The sequence below is a fragment of the Quercus robur genome, chromosome 2 (genome assembly GCF_932294415.1).
Source record: "Quercus robur chromosome 2, dhQueRobu3.1, whole genome shotgun sequence".
NCBI lineage: Eukaryota > Viridiplantae > Streptophyta > Magnoliopsida > Fagales > Fagaceae > Quercus > Quercus robur.
In genome coordinates this window covers 9,731,167-9,755,600 of record NC_065535.1, presented here as the reverse complement: position 1 = coordinate 9,755,600, position 24,434 = coordinate 9,731,167, and the positions used below count along the sequence as shown (strand labels likewise).

Below are 24,434 nucleotides of genomic sequence, written 5' to 3'. Positions count from 1 at the left end.
CGAATGGGGAATTTCCACATAAGTTTGGAAGTAAGCCAATTGAACTGGGGAGAGGGAAGGCCCTTGGTAAACAGATCAGCAAGTTGATCATGAGTGGAAATGAATTTAATGAGCAAGTCATGCTTGAGGACCTTTTCACGAACAAAATGATAGTCAACCTCGATGTGCTTTGTACGAGCATGAAACACAGGGTTGGAGGCAATGGCCAAAGCACTAACATTGTCACACCAAAGAAGCGGAGGTTGAGGAAGAAAAATACCAAAATCTCTAAGGAGCATTCTAAGCCAATACAACTCAGCTGTAGTAGAAGCTAAAGCACGATACTCAGCCTCTGTGGAAGAACGTGACACAGTGCACTGTTTCTTAGCAGACCAGGTTATGGGAGAATTACCAAAAAACACTACGATACCAGTAATAGATCTTTTATCCACAGGATCCCCAGCCTAGTTTGCATCACTATAAGCTGATAAGGAGATGGGTCTTGGAGTAAAAGCAATCCCAAAATGAAGGGAACCTTGAAGATACCTCAGGATACGTTTAGCAGCCTGAAGGTGATTTTGGGTAGGAGTGCTCATATGCTGACAGGCCTGTTGAACAGCAAAAGACAAGTCCGGCTTGGTGAAGGTGAGATACTGTAAAGCCCCAACAAGACTCCTATAGGATTTAGGATCAGATAAAAGAGGGTTGTCATTGGGAAGGAGATGATGATTAGGAGAGCATGGTGTCTTACAGGGCTTCATGCCAAACTTCTTGAGAAGATCAAAGGCATATTTGGACTGATGTACAAACAAACCAGTGGATGTATAGTCAATCTGTAGACCAAGAAAGTAGTGAAGCAAGCCAAGATCTTTAAGATCAAACTCCTTGCCCAGAAGGTTGATGATGGTAGAAACAAAAGAAGAGCTATTACCAGTGATGATAATATCATCTACATAGAGCAACAAATACACAATGAAAGAGTGATGCCTCAAGATGAACAAATTGCCATCAGCAGCTGAAGCACAGAAACCCACATGAAGAAGCTGAGAGGTAAATCTCTCAAACCAAGCCCTAGGAGCTTGTTTGAGACCATAAAGGGCTTTATGGAGAAGACACACATGATTAGGAAAAGAAGCACATCCTTGAGGTTGAGCCATAAAGACCTCCTCCTTCAAAAGACCATGTAGAAAAGCATTTGAAACATCCAATTGCTTCAATTGCCAACCATGTTGCACAGCCAAAGCAATAAGAAGTCTAACAGTAGCAGGCTTAACAATTGGACTGGAGGTTTCATCATAATCTAACCCATACTACTGAAGATAGCCCCTAGCCACTAATCTGGCCTTATACCTGGCAACAGACCCATCACTATGCCTTTTGAGTTTGTAAACCCATTTGCAAGTTACAACATTTTTATGTGGAGGAAGAGAAACCAAAGACCAAGTCTGTTGCTTTTGTAATGACTGGAATTCAGCATCCATGGCAGCCACCCATTGAGGATGCTTGGAAGCAACAGCAAAGGAAGGAGGTCTGCTTCAGTATAATCACATTGTACCTGCATAACTTTAGGCCTATATATTCCATGCTTAGACCTTGTAACCATAGGGTGAGTATTGGTGGAGGAAGGAACAAGAGCAAGAGGAGCAGGATTGGAAGATGATAAAGAAGGTTGGACAGAATCTGGGAGCATAGAGGAAGAAGGTGCAGATACTGAGGAAGGAGTAGTAAGAGGAGTAGGAACAACAGGGATTGGAGAAGAAGTAGAAAGAAATGAGAGAAGTAGAGAAGATAACAAATCAGAATATGCTGAAAAAGAAGAAGAATTAGGAGTATCAACAGATTTAGGGGGTGCTAAAGAAGTAGGAACAAGAGGAGATAACCAATCAGACAAGGAAGAAGAAATAGGAACATGAGGATTAGTAAGATTGGGATTAACAACAAAAGGGAAGAGAGATTCATTAAACAGAACATGACAAGCAATATAAATTCTGTTGGAAATAGGATCAAGGCAAATATACCCTTTAGACAAAGGTGGATAGCCAAGAAAAATACATGGTGTAGACCTAGGTTGTAGCTTGTTTTTATTATAAGGTCTAAGAAAAGGATAGCAAGCACACCCAAAGGATTTAAGAGCATGAACAGAAGGTGTTTTAGAGTACAATTTTTCCCAAGGAGACTGAAAACTTAACACTGATGAAGGAAGCCTATTTATAAGATAAGTGGTAGCAGTGAAAGCATATGACCAGAAATTAAGAGGAAGATGTGACTGATAAAGGAGAGCAAGACCTGTTTCAACAACATGTCTGTGCTTCCTCTCTGAAACTCCATTTTGCTCAGGGGTATGAGGACAGGAAGATTGATGGAGAATGCCATGAGCAGAACAATAGGATTGAAACTCAGCATTAGTATATTCAGAACCATTATCAGTTCTTAAAATTTTAAGTTTGGAATTATGTTGAGTTTCAACCATGTTCTTGAAGTGCTTAAAGACAGATAAAACTTCATGTTTAGACTTAAGCAAAAATAGCCAAGTGAAACGAGTGTAATCATCAACAAACAGTACATAGTAATTAAAGCCAAGTAAGGAAGTAATAGGAGAGGGACCCAAAACATCACTATGCACAATTTCAAGAACTGAAGTGGAAACAATTGAAGATTTATTCAAATGAAGTTTGTGCATCTTAGCACTTATACAATGTTCACAAGAGGAACAAACCTCATCAATCATGGACAAAGAAAGAGATGAAAATACACTCTTAAGAACAGAATATAAAACTCTAGAATTAGGATGGCCAAGTCTGTGATGCCAGAGCAAAATCTGGTGTGGTTTGACAGACACAAAGGCAGAGGACTTGAAATGGTTCAATGATGAGGATAGGTCAGAGATGGATGGAATAGGATAGACCCCATCTCTACTCAACCTTGCATAGAGGATCTTCCCCATGGGCAAATCCTGAATTAAGAACTTGTTGGCATCAAAATAACAAAAAACATTATTTTGGAGACACAGTTTATGAACAGATAGAAGGTTAGAAGCAAGGTCAGGCACCCTTAGAATATTATCAAGCCTAAAATTATGAGTTAGGGTTTGAAGCTTACCATTACCAATGTGAGTGACTAGCAGTTCCTGACCATTCCCAACAGTGACAGTCTCATTGCCTTGAATAAGTTGATGATGAAGAGACAACTGTGACAAATCGAGAGTTACATGATCTGAGCAGCCTGTGTCAGTAAGCCAAGAGTTGGAAGCCTGAACTTGAGCAGCATTGGCCACCATTGAAGCAAGTTTAGCAGGGGCATGCCTTTCTTGATATGCAAAGTCCATGCGATGGTAACAGTCAAGAGCTGAATGACCATTCTTTCCACATATCTGACAAATAGGCCTACTCGATTGACCTCGATTTTGAGAAGGTTTAGGTTGATTAAAAGACTGAAATTGAGATGGAAAACCTTGATTACCAGGATTAAAATTCTAGAACTGAGAGCCAGATCCACCAAAATTAGAGTAATTTCCCCCTCCAAAATGAGAATTCATTGAATTCATTCCATCAGAGTGATTCATTCCACCAGAGTGAGGTCCATGTCCACGAGCACCTCTCCCTCTCTAGTTGTAATTTCTTCCTCCTCTTCCTCGAGGAAAGCCTTGTGAATGAAAGTTTGTAGCCATAGCCATAGCAACTTGATCAACACCATTAGATCTCTTCTTTATAACTCTCTCTTCAGCATTAAGTAATGCATTCAATTCTTCCACTGACAACACATCACTCCTAGTTCTAATAGCAGAACTAAAAGAGTCATAGCTAGATGGAAGACCATCAAGAACAATGTGGAGAATTTCCTCATCATCCACAAACACAGACACAACAGCTAATCTATCACGAGCTTGCTTAATTTTCTGAAAATAACTATCAATTGATTCATTCCCTTTCTTAATTGCATTCAATTCATTACGGAGACTCATAACATGAGATCTTGAAATTGATGCAAATCTCCTCTCTAACACTCTCCAAACACCTCTGGCAGATTTTTGCCCAACTATGAGAGCAAGAATTGCAGGAGAAAGAGTTGAATTCAAGAATGTGAACATTGCTTGTTCACGATTCTTCCAAGCTATGAACGTTGGATTAATTTCAGTAGTAAAATTACCAGATGAATCCTTAAGAAATCTATCTGGAGCAGTGACTGAGTCATCAAGAACATCAATCATGGAGTAGGTATCAAGAATTACCTCGATTTGATGTTTCCATACCACATAATTCCCATAATCCAGCTTCACAGTCATCATAGATGACATATTTGATAGCAACAGCAACAAAGAATTCACTAGCAGACCTGAAGAAACCATAGCAGGCACAGCACTTGAAGAAGACGATGAAGAAGATGAACTGGACTGAGTAGAAGCCATTGATATTGGATCAATGCTTTGATACCATGAGAAAACCACTCTCTATCTCACTGTTATTGTATTAACCAAAACAGAAATGAAAAAACTGAGACTAAAAAATAAACTGGAAAAGCTCAAGTATTATTGCTATGGAAGAGAACAATACAATTCAATCATTTACAAATGAATAGATACTCATATATATAGTTACATCAGAGAAGGAGGGAGAGAGAAGCCCAATGGAGTCTGGTATAACAAACTTGTAACTGTCTCACACGAGTCATAACAGATCCTTACACGTGCGTGATCCTTCAGACCTTCAATAACTAATATAATCCAAAACGGCATTGTTGGGTTTTAATGAGAAACGACACCGTTACACTTTAGGCGTGTTTTGTATCTAACCACTTTACTACACGACACCGTTTTGGACTGAGAACTAGCCGTTGGAACATTTGCTTCTTCTCCTTCAATATTTGATTCTGAGCTTGCACTGTCATTCTTTGATCTCGTTCCATTACCAAAGATGAGTTCTAAACTGCGAAGTGATTTGGACGAAAACTGTTTGTGGGAGTCCGATGGACAACTACAATTTTGTCGATCAGGATTTTATGGATTTCATATATGGACCTATGAAGACCTAAACAATGATGATGTTTTTCATGGAGATAGAATTGCGAACAGGTGGTTGCTTAAGCTGAGAGTGGAAGAAGTTGAATTGAAATTGAGACTTCGTGAGTTGTTATTTCCTTGTTGTGAGTCTTGTGAGCAAGAAGCGGAGCGTATCCGTCCACATCTAAAGGTTATTGCCTTTGACGACGACCTGCAGATACTTTATGTTAAAACTACAGGATTCATCCTTTCTTATAGCCTAGAGACTCGAAGATTAGAAGAGTTAATGTGGTCAGATCTTTCTTCAATGAAAACTTGAACTGCCACTATGCATCCAAGGCTCTTCCAAGTGCACCGGTTTGTACAATGGTCTTCTTACATGTACAGGCCAAGAGTAAAAGATGCTTTGCGTTTTTATTTGATTCAAATGTATTTGTCAATCTATTCTGAACTTACTCTTGTTTTGACGTTCTACGGATTTTTAAACTCAATTTCGGAAATTCAACTTATCTATGGTGTGGGAGGCGGTGAGAAATTAAGAGTGGAAAAGCAATGCATTGTTTTTTATTTTTATTTTTTGGAAGTAAAGTAAGTACATGGGGGTTTGGGGTTGGGGTTGTTTATAGTGGAACTTTTGAAATTGTGTTTGTTAGGATTTTGTTTTGGGGGGTTGGGAAATGAGGAATTTGAATATTAGAGGTTTCTATTAGATAATATTAAAAAGTATAAACTGAGTTACAAAATTCTTGATAATTTTTTTTTTATTTTTTATTTTTTATAATAAAGTGAAATATGTTTTTTGCTTTTTAAGAGTGAGGAACGTTTCTCAGAATGTTACATATACGGTAAATCACTACAAATCATCCTCCCAATTGTAATTTCTCTTGCTCTGTCCCCTTTTCTCTATGCAAATTGACCATTAATCGTCATCGACTAAATGTTGATTAATGACTAGCATTGATTGACAATTGACTTTCTGTCAAACTTTTTTTCACTCAAAATTATGGCTATCCCATAATTGTTAGAGTAGATTATGAATTTGGAAATCAATTTTCTATTTCGGGCTCCCAAATGGCCTTAAAATTTTTAAATATATACCAATTTGGGTGATGTTTAGTGAATGAAAATTTTTGTATATAAAAAATATTTGGAATCATAAGAATCATTAATGATTTTCCATGCAAGCCAAATAACAAAATGATTTGTTGTTCTTTTTTATTGTCGCAACAAAAACTGAACAGTTTCATTGCAACAAATTTAGTAAGACTTGTAGGCAGCAACTGTTGTATAAGTGAGAAATTTTATGTCAACATGAACGTTTGATTATTATTATAGTTAAGAAATGTTTATTTGATCAAGCTCCAAAGGTATATTGCTTAAGAAACAAAAAGCTCAAAAGGTATATAATAGAGCTTCTAAGTGTAATAACATGATGTGCAAGTTAGAGCCCGTTCGGTTTATGGGTTTTCATCACCAAGTTTTCAGTTTCGATCACTCATTTTCCAAATTTTTAGACCCCACACCAACTTTGTTTGTTTGGATTAGTTTCTTAACTCAATACTCAAAAAAATGAGTTTGAGTTATGAAAACTGAAAACAAATTTTTGATGTTTTCAGTTTTTGAGAATTGAGTTTCAGTGGCATTTTTGCAAAATTAAGCAAATAATGGGACCCACCCGTATGACTTGTCCCATCACGTAACGTCTCTATCCAAAAATCAGTTTGGCATTCTCACTCTAACCCATTCTTCTCTTTGTCTCATCTCCTTCATTTTGTTTTTCTTTTACCCAGAGCTCTTTCTTCTCTCTGAACCTTCATTGCTCCTCCACAAGCCACCACCACCACACCAGTCGTCACCATCACAAGCAACTACCACGAGCCACCGTGAGATCATTTCAAGCTCAGCCCAGATCGGGCCTTCGTTTTTTCTCTCTCTCTCTCTTTCCTCCCTTTGCCAGTTTGGTTTCTCTCTCATCCCTTTTGCTAGATCGATTCATCTCTGTGTCTAATTTCGTGATTTGGGTCTTTGATCTAAGGATTTTGAGTTTGGGTTTGCTATGTTTGTGGTTTGGGTTCCCTATGCATTTGTGTGCTGGTGGGTATTGATTTTTTGTTGTGGCTGGTAAGGCTTGGGCAGTGGTGGAGGTTGCTTGTACATTCGTTTGGATTTTTTGTGGAAAGTTGTGATTGTGGTTGAAGGCTGTTGGTTGTCTAGATTTTTGGTTGTGGTTATGGGTTTCCTGTGCATTCTTTTGGATTTTTGTGTGTGGTTGTTGGTGGTATTGATGGTAGTGGAACCTGAGTTTGTTGTTGGTGGTGGTGATGAAACTGGGTTTGGGTGTGGGTTTCATGTTCTTCGTGTAAAGTCACACTGGTAAGGAATGAAGATAGTTGAAAAAGACTGATTGGTGGGCTCTACCATTTTGACAAAAGGTGGACTTAAAAGTTGAGATATATGACTGGGTTTTGTTACCAAACAAAAATTTTAGAGTTTTTGAGTGGTAGTGAGTTTCGAGTTATAAGTGATGGGCTTTGAGTTTGAGTTGAGTTATAAATACTGAGGTCATTCTCCAAAATATGTTTGAACCTCTCTTTCAAGCTTGTGCTTATACACAACACTTGCAAATGAGCTGTATAAAGAGTCTCGACAACTGATATAGAAAACAAAGGTATGATAGAGTAAAGATTCAATTAAAATATAGGATAGTCTATTAGGAAAATGAGCAGAGCAAACTTGGATTTCTTAGTGTCCACCCTAACACTACATACAAGGTATGGTTCATAGAAAAATTAAGTTGCAATTGAAGGGTTGAATTCATGAATGATTTACCATGATGCAGCACGACAAGTGGAGCTATAGCATTTAGAGAAGATCTCATTAACTCTGCATCATCCCTGCCTAGTACAGATTTCAAACTTAAGCTACATATAAAATAGTTCTAAGAGACAAATTAAGAATATCAACTTTATTTGCAAAATTATATGCTATTTTTGTTTCATGAAATGGGTTAAGTATCAAAATGAATCTCACTTGGGGCTTAGAGGACAGAATAAACCACGATAAACTAAAAAGAAAGAAGTCACAAGGCATAAACAACAATTTTGAAAATTCATACACTACAATAACATCTCTGTTCAGAATATGAGATCAAATACATTCCATTGCTCTTTCCCTTTAAAAGAAAAGAAAAAAGAAAAAGAAAACAAAGAAAAGGTACAAAGAAAACAACAATCTTGAAAATTCATACGCTACAGGAATCATATTCGTCTGACATGCACAAGTGGGCGCTCATTCATCTAATCTATCCAACAGAGCATCAATTTCATTCACTAGGTGAGCAACTCTAGAATCTGTAAGCCACCTTAGGTTCTTGCCATTTATGTAAAAGCAACTATATTCTGAAAAAGGAAAAAGGAGGGAAAAAGTAGAGAGAACAAAAATCTTGAAAATTTATAGTATGAAATGAAGCCAAGAGTAGTCAAAACCTTTACAATATTACTGATCTACTCTGGTCCTCTTCTCTTTTTTGGAGGAAGAGGAGAAGATTCACGGACAGATTTTTCTTCATTAGGAGCCCCGTTTCTTTCTCTATTTTGAGGAGCAGCTCCTTCAGCTTCGTTTTTCTTGGGCCTGAACTTCAACTTCAACTTCTGCTTCGGTTGTGGTTGTTGTTGTTCGAAACTACTCTCATTCAGAACTTGGTGATCAGCCACATTAACCTGATTTCTAGTCTCATCCAACTTTAACCATTCATCTACAATACCAACCCACCTGCCCACAAGTACGCGAGTTGCCAATAACCTTTCATTTTCAGGCTTCTTTAATCGTCTCACTTGCTCTCCAATCATGTCTACTATACTCTCGAGCAACTCAACCAAAGAAGCTTTGGACTCCTGATGATCAAGACTACCAAGACGCTCCTTTATGTCAAGAATCTTGTTCTTGTGCTCATCCAATTTTACCAACACATCGTGGTACTCGTGATCATCACCATCGTCGTCGTTGTAGAGCTCAACTAACTCAACCATAGCAGCGTGGCACTTTGTTGGGGACAAAAGAGGACCCATTGTTGCCTTATTGATCAACTCCACGATACTTTCCTTTCGATGCTTTAATTCACTACGGTACTCATCCCAAGAAGCCACGGTGATTGTTGCTTCCATGAGCATCCACAAATCTACGCTTGACCTTTTCAGGAAATCACCCAAATCCATCCTCTAAAATCTGTTCACATGCTACTAATCTCTTAGTAGTTGAGATATATATATATATATATATATTTTTGGTTAAATAGTAGTTGAGAATTGAGATATTAACATGACCTTATGGTTTCTCAATTCTCAGCCCTTATATATCTTCTACAGTACATTTCCTTATCATTTCTCTCTCTCTCTCTCTCTCTCTATATATATATATATATATATATTGGAATGGGAGCTTATCAAAAAAAAATATATATTGGAATGGGAGGGCTTTGGCTCGCGGTTTATAACTGTTTCTTTTTATTTTTTAAGGATTTTATTATTATTATTATTATTATCTATTGTGAAGTTTAATCCACTCTATGTATAACCAGTGAAAACTGAAAAATGCTAGAACTTTATTTATTTATTTTTTTTTTACTTAACGTGGATATAGTGAATAGTTATTGATAAGTTAGGAAGCACAAGCACAAGCATGATCGAGCATGGGTATGAATATGATATGGTGGCATGAGTAATTTTTGAAAAATTATAACATGATACAGTAGATATTATACCAGTATGACATGGATATGTCACCTCAAATAAAGTGTTCGTGCTTCTTAGTTGATATGTGAAAAAATGATATTAGTAATGGGTTTAAACATGAATAAGTAAAAATTTGTCACATTCAAAATTTGTAAAAACTTTTATGGCTATAACATAACGGGTAGTATATTATAAGTATATTAATTGTCCCACACACTATGTTTGTTAGATTTACAAGACAGTTAAAGAAGTTAAAGGTTTTGTAGCTGAATTAGCATGTCCACATATACAAAGTGTTTAAAGATCTAAAGGGGAAAGGGTTCGAGTGTGATTTGCAGCATATAAGTTCTTAATGGGTATTTTTTTTCTCTGTTTCATTTTTTTTTTTTTAGGATTAGCGGCCTATAAAATGTCTTGTCTATCTGTATTACAATGTAAACATTTTAATTAAGGCCCTAATAAAAATTATTTTTAAATATTATACTCTTGTCAAATGTTCAACATTTTACTAATATGTTTTACTATATTTACGGTAGTTTAAGTAAGTTAAAAATTTGAATCTTCCAAAAATTTTACTCTTTCTTTCTCTCTTTATCAAAATTAAAATTAAACCTAATAATTCATTGTTCAATAACTAAAGTCTAACATTGCCAAGAGAGACAATAACCATTTAAAAAATTATATTTACTCTGATACTAATTATTTCGATATTTTTAGAATTAAAAGTTTTAAAATATGTTTTATAAATATATGAAAATAATCTAATTAATGTATTAAACTATATAAAAAATGTTGGATTCTTTTTTTTAATTCATATATCGCTTATAAAATATTAAGTAGCAATACATTTAGATTTGCATCTCAGCCCAAAATGTGTTAAGTTGGCCTAAGACTAAGCCCTATTTTGTGGACCATAAATTTGAATGAGTTATAAAAGAATAAGCTAAATTAAGGTATTTAATAAAAATGACACAATTTATAATTACAAACTTTTTTAAAAAAATTATTTTATATTTAAAATAATCTATACATATGAAAAATCTTCATAAAAATGTGGCCACGTCTTGCTATGAAAGACATAGCATGCCAATAACATGGTTAATATTACATAATTTTGGCATGGTCATAGTGGTAGTAGTACAAAGAAATCAATTCAATCAAGGTTAAAGTTGTACTTAATATATATTTATATATATATATATATATATATTAAATTGATGGCTTTTTTGCAAATAATAGTTCAATGATAATATCACCATCGAGATATTGGAAGAAACTAATAACTTTTTGTAAAATGCCTCACTTCAAATTATCAATTTAGAGCACAAAATAGATTGAGTCGGTCCTGCTCTAGCTCAATATATCTTCTTTGTGATTAGGTCGATAATAGTTTCCTTACCATGCATAAACTCGCTATTATATAAATCTAATTGTCCACAACTTGGTTCTCCAATAATCTCAAATTATCAGTCCAAGGGAGCATTTTTTACTGATGAGTGCTGATACTATGCCCGATTTACTTTCAAAGAACTCAAGAAAAATTTCTCCTAACTCGTTAGGATTGCCAAGTCTTTCTTTTATATCTACAAGCTTTTTTCTTGTGGTTATTCAACGGCATCAATATATTTCCTTTGCTCCCATTGACTTCATCTATGAAATCTGTCCACTTTTGGATTACTTGAGAAGCCAAGAAAATTACATTTTTGCTCCATTTCTGATCCTTTGACCTCTTATTCAGCCGTCCTAATTCTTTTCCAATTCCGGTTTCAATGATCACTTTGTAATTGAAATCCATATCAAATAAGCTTTGAAGAATGTAAACCAAAGAAGCGTTGGAATATATATATATATATATATTTTTTTTTTTTTTTCTATGGCTTCAACCTCAATTATTTCTTCACAAGATTTGATCAAGGCAGATGAGGCATCTAGTCCACTTTTTCTACACTATGGAAAAAGTCTTGGTGCCATACTTAAGCGAAAGGTTCTTTGTTCTTGTTTTGAATAAATTTTTTCAATCCCTTAAATACTTTAGCAAATAGAGCCCAAAACCCAAGTCATGGCCGAATGAATGTCAAGCTAGGTTTCGAGCTCTTAAACACTTCCTTTTGCTTGTTGTACTATGTGAAACCTAGTTGTGTTTAATCTGGATTATGACTTAACCCGATATAAAGGAAGTCATTCTTGAAGGTGAAGTTTTGGGTGTAATCCATGCCATTTTGAACCCAACACAATCCCCATATTGGTGATTATCGAAATCTTTCCAATCTTGATTTAGGTACTTTTGGTTTGCTACCTAATGAGTCCAGAAAATCAGCACCGTCCTATAGTCATTGATGAAGCAAACATACGTTACACATTTATGGTGAGCATTAAAGTGGAAGAGTAACAGACGGAACAATGGTAACAAAGAAGCAATGCATATCAAAACACCGGCTTGTAACGCCTTAGCCGTTGCTAATAAATGCAGAGATCCGTTGCCCATTACTGCAGAGGTAACTATAAAAATGAAAGGAGAACAAGATAAAGGTACACACAATTCTCATCTCAAAAACTACTCCCAAGTTGAATTCTCTCTCAATACACATCGAATGAATATTTTTCTGATTTAATCATCGGAGAGTTTTTCGCAAACACCACACCAGTGTATTACTTTCTGTTTCACTTTCCACTACGGATTCTACTTTGGACGAACTTGATTCCATCATCCATCTGCACTGATGAAAAGTTCAACGATTGATTTTTTGCATCATCAAAAAATAAAATAAAATAAAATTACAATGGACCTATACGGACTTTAATTGGCTTATATATTCTAACAACAACAACAACAACAACAACAACAACAACAAAAAAAAAAAAAAAAAAAGAAGAAGGAAGAAGGTAGAATTAAAGTGTCTCCGATGGTTTTCTTAAAAAAAAAAAAAAAAAAAAAGGGTCGGCTCCTATGCTCTCGCAAGTCATGGGAGAGAAAGGATCGGCGGGGTAAGACTTGGAGTACGAGTGAGAGAATTTTCTTCTCTCACTTCTGTTGCCACTTTTCTCTCCTCTTGTCCTCTTTTTCCTCTCCCTTCGTCTTTCCCGTTATTTCCATGAACTCTTTCTGACAAAAAGTTACTATATTGGCCAAATCGAACCTCCATTACAACACCCATTTTGCCACCTAGAGCTTATTCTTGGCTGCCCATCTTTGTATTTTACCTGAAGTAGTTTTTGGCACACTCCCACTTTTAACAAGAACCGCTAGTCCAGTTCAATCTTCTCTTCCTCTGAAACCTTTTTCTTGATTCCTTCACATATGCTCCTCAACACCGTCATATCTTTTTCACTTCTCTGCAACAAGCACAATTGCATTTGAGACCTTAAACGCGGCAAGGCAACCTCCTCTAAGAAACTTTGGACAACTATTGCAAGCCGTAGTTTCTATGTAATGAAGATGGATTTCTAGGTTGTTATGGAGCTTGATGGTGTCTGAACATCGACCAGTCACAAAGAGAAACCTCTCTTCTCCTATAACAATTCCTCTATCGCCTGTCCGGACAAAGCACCGGCTCACCTTATTGCTGAGTCTCCCTTGAAACACCTCGCGAGTTAAAGACCGGTGGCCAAGATAACCAGAGGCATTACTAGGGGATGAAATCCAAATCTCTCCTTCAATCCCATCCTCAACTGGCTCACATGTTTCTTCATTGACTACAATAATGTCCATGTCCTCTTCTTCATTATTCATGCACCATGGAGCTAGTCTTGCACTAGGCAAGAGCTTGTTGTGAGTTGGAATGTTTGGAAAAGAAGTAGAATCTTCATTGCCTCTCCACGCTGTTGAAACAAACGTGCAATTCTCTGCTAATCCATAATATGGGGATATACATGATGGGTTCAACCCAAAAGGCTTAAACACATTCACAAATTCTTCAATTGACTCCCTGCAAATAGGCTCATTAATAATAATTAGGTTTCTCAAACTCCATAGAGTAATAGGTAGTGTTCCTTTGCCAATACCACCTCGCTTGACCACAAGTGGCAACGCGAAAGATGGAACCGGAGTGCAAGTTGCACTGAACTCTGAAATTAACTCAAGCCATAGCCTTGGACGATTAACAAATTAATGCTCCTGGTGATGTTAGCACACATGTTGCAACATATACTATGGTCAATAATAGAAACATAAGACCACAGTCATGGTACTGAGGCAGCCAAGAGACTATTATACTGTTTGGATGAAGATCATAGGATTTTCTAGCCATTCTAACGTTGTGAGCCGCTGATACGTACAATGAAGAGGAAAATTTAAAGCCCGCCTTGTTATCTTTGATATCATCCGTGGAAATCCATTTGAGATTTTGCAACATCTGTGCAAGCTTCTTGTCATTGAAAGGTGATGAAATGTATTGCTGAACTTTTGTGATGTAATCCCGGTGAGCTATAGCGGCTTTAGGCTTTGTTTGTGAGAGAGCTCTAACAAGATGGAGATAGTTTTGTTTTGGAAAAGAAGGGTCTGGTGGGAAAATCGGTAAGCTCAAGAGGCCAGCTCTTTGGCACCCAAAGATGATTTCAACGAGCTCAAGTCCAGGTGAGCATAAAATCACAACTGTGTCACCTCTTTGTAAAGGAATGAGTAGCTGAGAAGAAATGGACTGCACAGAATCATTGAGTTGAGCATAGGCGAGTGTTTTGGTTGCATGGTTCGAGCCATCCTCAGCCCAAATCAAGGCTGGCTTGGACCGGAAGGCAGGTAAATTAGCCCAAAGTGGAAGGTACAGATCGACCACAGGTTGGTCGGGGAAACAAGGGTCATAATTCTCTTGGTTCATATTGTTGTTTGTTTTACTCTCTGTATTATTGACACATGAAGCTCTCTTTTGGGCCATTTTATAGTTGCAAGAAATTACGTGCCTGTTGAGGATAAGATGCCTGTTAGAGCATCCGTATTATTGACACATGAAGCTCTCTTTTGGGCCATTTTATAGTTGCAAGAAATTACGTGCCTGTTGAGGATAAGATGACTGTTAGAGCATCCGTAGTAGCAGATGTTTCAAAAATTATATCATTTTACCGCATTAAATGTCTATTTTATTATTTTACCACATCATTTTATAACATCTCATTTATCAGATGTTTTATAATTCAATTCTATACATTAAAATAATATTTACTACTCATCAACATAATAAACAAACAATAAATAATATACCACACATCTTCCGTACCGTGGCAAATTTGTCACGGTACTGTTCAATGTTGCAAAAAAAAAACCATATCCCACATCTGCTAAATGGGTGAAAAAGGGGTTTGGTGTGGGATATGTGCCAAATATTTAGCATTTGGCACATATCCCACATCATCTACTGTGGGTGCTCTTCCTGTAGCGAAAATTACAAAGACTGGAAGAGAGTACAATGCATAAAGTATAAAGAGATATTCCACATAATATATTTACTTATAATTGTGACATATATGCAGAAAAAACGTGTTCATATTGATGAACCGTTAACCACAATGCTTTTTTATGACTATTTCCAGTATATCCCCCGCAGTCCAATAATATAGTTTTGGATTATTAGGAAATACGAACAGTTTCCCTAATATCATAATGCACCTCTCTCATCACAAATACTTCCAATTTGCAAAGTTTAGAAATGTTGCCAGATAGAAAACAGATTAGAATTTGGAACTTAGTACATTTGAATGATTTGACAATACATATTATCTCTCTCTCTTTTTTTGTGTGTGTGTAAGAGTGTGCGCTGTGTTACAATGGTTGCTTTATGTGATGTGATCTAGCTAGGCTACAATACAAAAGCATTGGCCAATAATAACCAAAGATTCTACTTTATACCATACCGATGCCCAACCCATAATATATGCTACAACGTTGTCCAATAGAGAATGTATACATTTACTTTGTTCACATTTTTAAATGTCATTTATAAAAAACAACATGATTGGATGTCATGTCGTTTTTCTCTCTTTCTTCCAACGTTAAATACAGGGGGAGCGGCTCCTCTCCTGTTCAAGTCTCCGGTTCTCTCCTTCTTTTTTTTCTTTTTTTCTTTTTTTTCAGATTAAAGACACGTGGAATCTAAACAATCTAAGGGTCTAAACAATTTCATAGCATTATTTTTCTTTCTTTCTCTCTTCCTTTGCCCCTCTCTCTTCCTGTCTCTCTCATTGAGTCACCAAGTTACTGTGCAAATGAAGAAGAAGGAGGAGGAGGTTACAAGGTAAATTCCTTGGCTCTAGCAAGTGTGGACAGAATCTTTGGAATTTTTCTGCACATTGGAATTTCTGCAAATTTTGCTCTAAATCCCCCACTAACCCTATAATTAGATTTTGTTTTTCCTTTAAAAAGAGAACAATAAAAAAATAAAAAATAAATAAAAAAGATGCCTAAATCAAAACTTTAGCTAGCTAGCAAGAGTCCCAATCATAGTGGAGAAGATCAAAATCACACTGAAGAGAGGCCAATTGATCTCAGTTCTTCTTCCTCTCCTTCATCTTCTTCTTTGCCTTCGTTTGTACAGTAATTTGGTGACTCATGTATGAGAGACAAAGGAAGAGAAGGAGAGGGGTGAAGAAGACAGAAAAAGAAAATAGATGAAAATTGTATTTAACGTGTCTATGTTCTGACCCTTAGATTATTTAGCTTCCAAATGTCTTTAATCTTAAAAATAAAATAAAACAAGAGAGAGAGAATTGGAAACTTTCAAACAGGAGAGGAGCCGCTTCCAAATAGAGGTTAGCTTAGTTTCACCAAAACACAAAAATTCATATTCTAGCAGTGGAGTTAAAGATAAAAAATTTACCTTCACTTTACCTTCATTGCTACAATGCACAGCTATGTATGGTTGTACACCATAGCTAAAAAAAAAAACAATTATTTTGCGTTCACACTACTTTTTTTATTTTTTATTTTTTCTGCATTTCATTCTCCTTTCTTCGTGTCTCTCTCCTCACTGCCTCTCCATCTCTTCTTTATTCCTCCACATACCCATCGCCGATTTGCACGAGCCTAGTTGCCACAGGCCCATCGCTGATCTGCACGAGCCCAGCTGCCACAGGCCCATTGCCGTCGACCTGACCCATCTTGGCCTCTCTTCTCTATTTTCGGTGTTTCAGCTTGTGTTTTTGGCTTTGTGTTTCAAGCTGTGCTTGTGTTTCGACTTTGTGTTTTAGGCTGTGCTTGTGTTTCGGCTTTGTGTTTCGTGCTATGCTTATATTTTTGGTTTGTGTTTTAGGCTAGGTTTTTGTTTTGGGCATGGGTTTCGATTTGGCTGTGCTGATTTTTCTGCTTTCTTTTTTTGTTCTTCTCCATTGGTTTTGATGGGCATGGCGGGGTTGTGGTTGTGCAGTGATTTTTATGGGTTTGATGGTGGTTGTGGTTGTGTGTTGGTGGTTGAATGAAATATTATTTTATTGTAGTTTTTATATTATTTTATTATGTTAAAAGCTAAAATAGCTCCACTGTTGTAGAATGTGAAAAGGGATGTGAGAAGGTAAAACAGATAAAGTGATTTTTTGTGGTACTAAAAAACTAAAAATTTAACTATACTGCTGTGAATGATCTTGGAGCTTAACAAAATTAGAGGCCGATTGTATCGTACACAAGAAGAAAAGACTAGATTTTAGAAGCTTCTGGGGCAGTCCACTCCCAAGCCCATATAGGTAATTCCCAAGCCCATATAAGTAAATCCCAAGATCCAAATAGATTTTTCCTAAAAATTCGGGAATAAAAACGCACCCTTCACCATAATTCAAAGAAAAAAAAAAGGCATTGGTATGGGCTCAGTAAAACTGTAAAACCTAAAGAATTGTCCTACACCACTCATACTATGTCTAACGATTATCAGTGTGCTCCAATTACCACCGTGTGTTCTTTGATCTCCATTAAACTTCTCTTTCATTCCTTCAATATCTGCTCCAGTTACCATCCAATGCCCATCCTCTTGCTCAATTCTCATTCCTCTCATGTTTTTGTAGCATGTAAATCAGAGTCAGGTCACAGTAATTACCACCCAATTCACAAATGTTTTATGAGACCAAAACATAGTCGTATAACATAGAGGATTGAGAAATCCTCAGATAGCTTATGTGCTCTTACGAGAAATATAAGTACCAGGTTACTCGTTACAATAACAAATATAATAGGATACCAAAAAAAGTACTATCCGGCGGGAGGGTTGTCTACAAAATTGATCAAAGATTCCTTATAATGCCCAAAGTTAGTAGAATACTGATTAAGTGCAAAGCAGTGTTGCAGAAGGTGGGCAAGACCCAGCATTTTTTTCTGTTTGGTCAGAGAGGGAGATATGAAGAGGATATATCATGTTTCAGGTGTATATACTATATACCCAACTCGCACATGTTGACATGTAGGACCCACCATAAACATAATTATATAATATCCTTTTGCGGGAGACATGAGGCCACAGTGACTTGAGAAAGAGAGAAGCAGGTCAGAGAGTGCAACCAGCTACTCTCTGTACAGATGTTACACTTGAAAGTTACTAGTCTCATTACTAAAAGCTCATTGATATTTCACTTGAAGGAAACAAAAAGACTGCAGTAAAACCTTTAGATGGTATTTTCAAAAACTAATTTATAAACAATGCAGGACAAATTCACAGATTCAGACTCTTTTCGGTACTAGGGCATACTAAATCTTAAATAAATAAATAAATAAACTAGTTTGGAAATCCCAGAAATATCCATCATGAGTGCCAAACCACCTTCAAAGGTTTTTTGTAGCACTGTTCTATTAAATCCTATAATAGACATGTAGACAACTTAAAATTGCTGTCCTTCAACTAATATTACAGAATCCTAGCAGAGACGGTCTTTATTTAATCTCACAGAAGATTTACTGAATAAAGTTTGACAAACTGATCTCCAAAGGCTTTGAATGTCTGAACTTTCAGCGCCAAAATTTCCCATTAGACTACCATTCTTGCTCTTGCATTGCTCTGAAGTACATGCGCCCAGACTGATGGATGGACAGAGATGAATGATACCTGAACTTCCCATTTCAATCTAAATCATTGTCCCCAAGCACAGGCCCTATATCACATGGCATGAAGGGTAATAAGCATCACAAAGAGATGAAGAATAACTAGCAGAGAAGTTGACTGTTTCAAGCTCTTTAATAATCCCTAAGTGGCATACAACTTTACCATGGAACCTATTTGGATGAAAGCTCAAGCCTACCAAGGTTTAATAATAAACACTACTGAATAAAATACGGATAGCTGCCCCTAAAGTGTATACAGGACACGATCATGTTGCTATATCACATGAAAAATAAAATCTTCCTGGAAAGAAAATAGACCCAATCAGGTTGAATAAATTCTCTGTGTAGGTTTTGTTCAACAAGACCTCTTGAACTAAATAAGAAAATATCCAACCTTCGATTATAGAATGAAGCAAAACATTTCCTTTGGGGCCTGGTGGCAACCAACTCCCTCCCCATTAATAGGTGGATTCACACACAACGATTCCTTTTTTTTTTCAGTTCTCTTTTTAAAGTCTTACTCAGAAGCTTAATAAGGTATAAGCAGGGAGTCTAGCTTCTGGTATTCAACTCTACTTAGATCTACTGACCAAGTATATATACGTCTTTGTGCAGGTCTTGAAATTGATATTTTAAATTACAAAAATAAAAAAATAAAAAATAAATAAAATACTAGGGATAGTTCAAAACTGCATCTGTACCTTAGTTTAAACTTCAATCACAGGAAAAAGAACAAACGAAATCCACAAAGGGAAGTTCAATATGAAATATTTAAGTGAAAGGCAACAAACATTCTAATGGATGTGTTAAGAATGAAGATCTCCAGAACAACCTACTCTACAACAAGTACTGAGCCATGAGTTTTAATCCCTCAATCACCAATGTCATATAATATAAGGGTTTTTTAGGTTGCTGATAATTACAAATCCTGAGAGTAATAGATTCTTAAAGAGTTTAAAGTTACAACAATTAAAATTTCCAAGAGTTGACATTTATTTTGTTCAAAATTACTTAGAATTTGAATTTAACACCATATTATAAACAACATTGTATTTATATATATATATATACATTTGTCCTTTTATTTGGTTAACTAAAGAAATTATAATTTGTCCCTTTATTTATACTTTTTTACCATTATAGATAGTTTTTTAAATGATTAAAATACCTTTAACAATTGATAAACATCTTATTTGGACAAACCCAAACCCATTAGAAACAGGTCTACCCCCAATCCAAAACCAAATCAATTCAATCTCAACAGTAACCCAACCCTCCATAAAGAGAGATAGCCACCCAACTGAACAATAACCCAGCCATCTGACAAATTCCGGCCAAAGAGAGAGAGACAATCCTCATCCTCCAGCTGTTGCACACCCCTCCGGACCCAAGTGAAAACCCGAAAAACCCAACAAACCTCCAGCCAAAGAAGGGAATGACCACACTGTCACGTATAATTCAAATTTCTCTAACAGTTGATGAAGCATCTGACTCTCCACAATATCACTTGCAACAAATATTCCAAGTGCCAAACTCAAATGAAAATGTTATAGTCCTTCCATTTTCAGATAACTTTGCAGTTGAGGATGGTTGTTCTAGCCCAAAATTGGACCTTCCACTTCCAGGTGAGCTTTTCACGAAGGAATGGTAACTCAAATTCACAAACCTTTTGATGTAAGAGGCCCGCTCCTCATGAGATGCCACATGACAACTAAAAGAACTAAAAGGAGAGGATTAACTTTTTCTTTGATTTGTGACAACTTTGTCATGCATTCTATTAACTGTTATCTAGAGTATCTCCAATTCTCAATGGAACATTCATCATTTAACTAGTTTAGTCCCTTCTAGATTTTTTCTTCTTTTTTTTTGGGTGGGCTATTAAACTCCTCTATCACTTAAAGGCAGATAGCGGGAAAGGTGAGCTATAGCTTCATTGTTCATCATCCCCTCGCTACCAATTTTGGCGGAAGAGGGGGGTGTGGGAGGAAGAAACCCAATGGCCAGTTAGCTAATTTCCGGCCAACTCTATTCTACTCCCCCTCCATCCAAACTAGCCATAAGAGAAGAGTGTCTTCTCTTAGGTCCTTTTCTTTTTTCTGTGCAACACAGGAAAGCACCCTCTTTTTGTAATCCCTGCAGCTTTCCAGATATTGTATTGAACACATGGCATAGCTAGGACCTTCAAATCATATTTGAGCCTATGTTCAAACCAAACCACCCCCTATTTGAATAAGATTGGAAAGAATGCTTGCCAAGCTACGAGAAGTGAATGCTTCTCCCAACCATTAAAGGAAAGGCTTGACAAAGGGAGGGAGATGCAACATAGGAATGATTCGGAGAGGGAGGGAGAGGACCTGATTCTCAAAGATTCTAGAATGTACAAAAAATGTATGCAAAAAGAAGAAGGAAAAACACACGCACTAAATTATATGAAAAATAATTTATAACTCAAAACAACCTCCTTCAAGTGGAAACTATGTTTTTCTTTTCTTCCTTCAATTGACATTCATGGTTGTACATTTATTGTGTTCCAAATTTTTGCATTCCCTCCTTAGATAGACTAAGTGACAAGATAATGGTCAAGGTGTTTCTTCTATATTTTCCAAACAAACAGACATTGAAGATAATCTTAAACTTATATGATGCCTCGACACGTAGTTTTTTATTTTTCTTCATATGGAAAGAGTAGACAAATTTCCTTATTCTTTCTTTAACATCACATGCCGATTAATTTCTTTCCTCAGTATATTTAACATCGTATTTAACAGATTTCAACACGTGTGGCCAAGTAGTTCTATTCTTCAAATGACAAGGAGAGTCTACAGTGGATAAGGGTTTTCTCTTCTTCAGTTCCTTACAACCGATCATTTAGAATACATGTCCAATACATGTTAAACCATGACTCCAGTGTAGATTTGGCAGGCAAAAAACACAATGCACATGTGTCTTCTTTCGTTACAGATTAAAGAGGACGACTCACACTTGACAACACATGTACGCATCAAAAAATCATTACAAGAAGCAGATTCAAAATGTTAGTTAGCCATGTCACCTAAAAGATTATCCAACAACCAAAATACTTAAAAGGACATAAGAAATAAATACAGAAATCAAACCCCCCAAAAAATAAAATGCATGCTCCTACCGAGAATCAGAGGCACAATTGCGAAACAATTGGAACACAACTTCGGATATAACAGCTATTCTAACAAAAAAACAATCCATTTCCCAATGCGCAATAAGCAGAATAACGAGCATCAGAAACACAAATTTTTTTTAAAAAAAACTTCTAAGACACCAAACAAACAATGCCATACTTACTCCATAACAGTTCCAAAAACCCATCCATGATCATCAATCAAGTTCAGATACACTTGAACAAGAAATGAAAATTTTGTAGCAATCAGCCCTATGAGCTCAAATTTCCACAATCCAGTATCAACAGATCTTGCAAGAATTACAAAAATTCGACCTTTTCTACTACTTATGCAAGAAAAATCAAGAATCATAGCGAAGGTAATCATACCCAAGATTGAGAATGCTATTAATTGGATCAATCATCTGATGCTGCTGATGGTGCTGCTGTTCCTCCTGCTGCTGCTGCTGTTGCTGTTGCTGTTGCTGCTGCTGCTGCTGCTGTTGTTGTTGTTGTTGATGCTGCAAACTAGCTCCGGCCGCGACAGCAGCCGCACTTGAAGGAGCTCCTTTCGCTTCAGCGAGCCGCCACATATACCACGACGCGACGGAGCGGTAAGGCCTCCACTTGTCACACAATTGATCCATCTGCGAAGGGCGAGGCAATTCGTCGAGATTGTAGAGTAACTGAACACCTTTACGGACATTGAGATCATTGATCGGAAGCACGTCTGGTCTGTGCAGCGAGAAAATCATGAACATGTGTACGGACCAAGAGCCAATCCCATTGACCATAGTGAGCATAGTGAACAGCGACTTGTCGTCCATATTTACAATCGCCGAATCGGATAGAATTCCGTTCTGGTATTTTCTCGCTAGGTCGTGAAGGTAACTGGCTTTTCGGCCGGAGACGCCGATTTGGCGGAGCTGCTGAGGGGTCAAGGCGAGAACGGTGTCGGGGAGAACGCCGGGCTCGCCGCCGCAGAGGGAGATGAAGCGAGTGTAGATTGAAGTTCCGGCTTTGTACGCGAGCTGCTGGTAGAGAATGCTTCTGGTTAGGGCTAAGAATGGGGTTTGGAAAGTGTCGAACACTGGCGGTTGGTGGATATCGATTAAGGGAGAGAGAATCGGATCCGAGCTTCGGAGATGGCGGAGAGCGATTTCGACCTCGCCGTCGCAAGAGAGAGACCTCGCCGCGATTCGGGGTATGGATTGGATTGCGCGGGGCTGAGCGGTTTTCGATTTGGTAGATTTCGGTTTCGGAGTTTGGGTTTGGGTTTGGGTTTGGGTTTGGGTGGTGATTGCAAGGGTTTGAGGGGAATTCGGGTCGGGCGAGAGTTTTCGAATCTTTCGAGGACGGAAAGGGATTTTGGAAGGGGGAGATGAGGTTTGGGTTGTGGCTGCGGCTGCGGCTGCTTCTGCTGCCGCATTGGTTATTTCGGTTGGGGAATTAGTTATTTCTGTTGCGGTTGGAGTTGGAGTTGGAGTTGGTGCGGTGGCTTCCACGATTGCGGTGGTTGTGGTGGTGGAGTCAAGGTGGGGCTCCGTTTGGGTTTGTTCACCCATAGATGGTGGTGTTTGGAGGTGGAAAATGTGATGATGTGGGTGGTGGGGATTGGTGGGGTTTAGGAAAATGGTGGAAGTATTGAAGGCATAATGGTGTGGGGATGTGATAGTTGCGCGAAACTGAACTGATTGAAGAGTATTTTGGAGAAGGGGGAGATAGATGGATAGAGAGAGATATCGAGGATTGACTAGGACTATTAAAGTTTAAAGTTTGAAGAGGAAACACGCACAACTCGGTCACTTCTTTTATCATTTCTCTCTCTCTCGCTTCTCAGTGTATACGAGTCTAGTGGGGTCCGGTTCCGTCCCAGGTGGAAAAGTTTCATCCTATTAGAACTGTTGCTTCACGCTCTCTCCTACTGCGCGTGTTACACGTGAATCATCAATTATCATCCTCCTCCAGACTAGAATAAGCATGACATGATTATTCAAATGTGAACCTATCTCCAAAAATACTTTTGTCTATTAGTGAGTGAAATTGACCGCATATGATTTGTTTTAAAAATATAATCAAATTATTATTTTTTAAAATTTTTTCCCTTTTTTAGTAGAGAAAATTTAGGACTACAACTTTTTGTACTATAACTTTGATGTGGTAATTTTTGAATAGTGAAGAAAAAATAATTGATTTGTATGAAATTAATATAGGTAGCCACTTGATGTCTTTCGAATCAAAATTGGGACACAATAAATTGTACTCTTAAAATAACTTGTGTCTATTTGGTTAGCTTATTTTGTCAACTTATATTATTATTCAACTTATTTTTGCGACTATTCATAGGTCTCAGTGTACTTTCTGGTACTATTTATGGATCCTACTGTACTATTTCAACTAACATTTCATTTATCTACAATATTTTTAATAAAATTTTTTTAATTTCAATAAAATAAGCGGATTCTAAACGGACTCTTAGTAAGGTGGTTCCAAACCACATTTTCGCATGAACAATTTTTCTAAAGAAAAGTTGAAAGATGAAAAGTAACAGTAGCAGCAAGTAATTGATTTTAGTCATTCCTCGTA

The 24,434-nt window shown here is 37.1% G+C and overlaps 1 protein-coding gene and 1 pseudogene across 1 annotated transcript; both read right to left on the bottom strand.

Annotated features, from left to right (window-relative positions):
* Window positions 1-12,660: 12,660 nt before the first annotated feature.
* Window positions 12,661-14,519, bottom strand: LOC126700403 (uncharacterized; annotated as a pseudogene).
* A 3,823-nt stretch (window positions 14,520-18,342) lies between these two features.
* LOC126712255 (uncharacterized) lies at window positions 18,343-23,658 on the bottom strand. Its single transcript, XM_050411518.1, has 2 exons — window positions 22,239-23,658; window positions 18,343-18,762 (listed from the first exon to the last, which is right to left on the bottom strand). The coding sequence occupies exons 1-2, from the start codon at window positions 23,411-23,413 to the stop codon at window positions 18,741-18,743; spliced, it is 1,197 nt and encodes a 398-aa protein (XP_050267475.1). The 5' UTR covers window positions 23,414-23,658; the 3' UTR covers window positions 18,343-18,740.
* Window positions 23,659-24,434: the final 776 nt, after the last annotated feature.

Excerpts from the sequence above, each read along its gene's own strand:
- LOC126712255 (XM_050411518.1), bottom strand. The coding sequence starts at position 23,413 with ATGGGTGAACAAACCCAAACGGAGCCCCACCTTGACTCCACCACCACA. Across the intron at positions 18,763-22,238 it reads AATAGCATTCTCAATCTTGG|GGCCTGTGCTTGGGGACAAT; the intron begins GTATGATTACCT and ends CATGTGATATAG.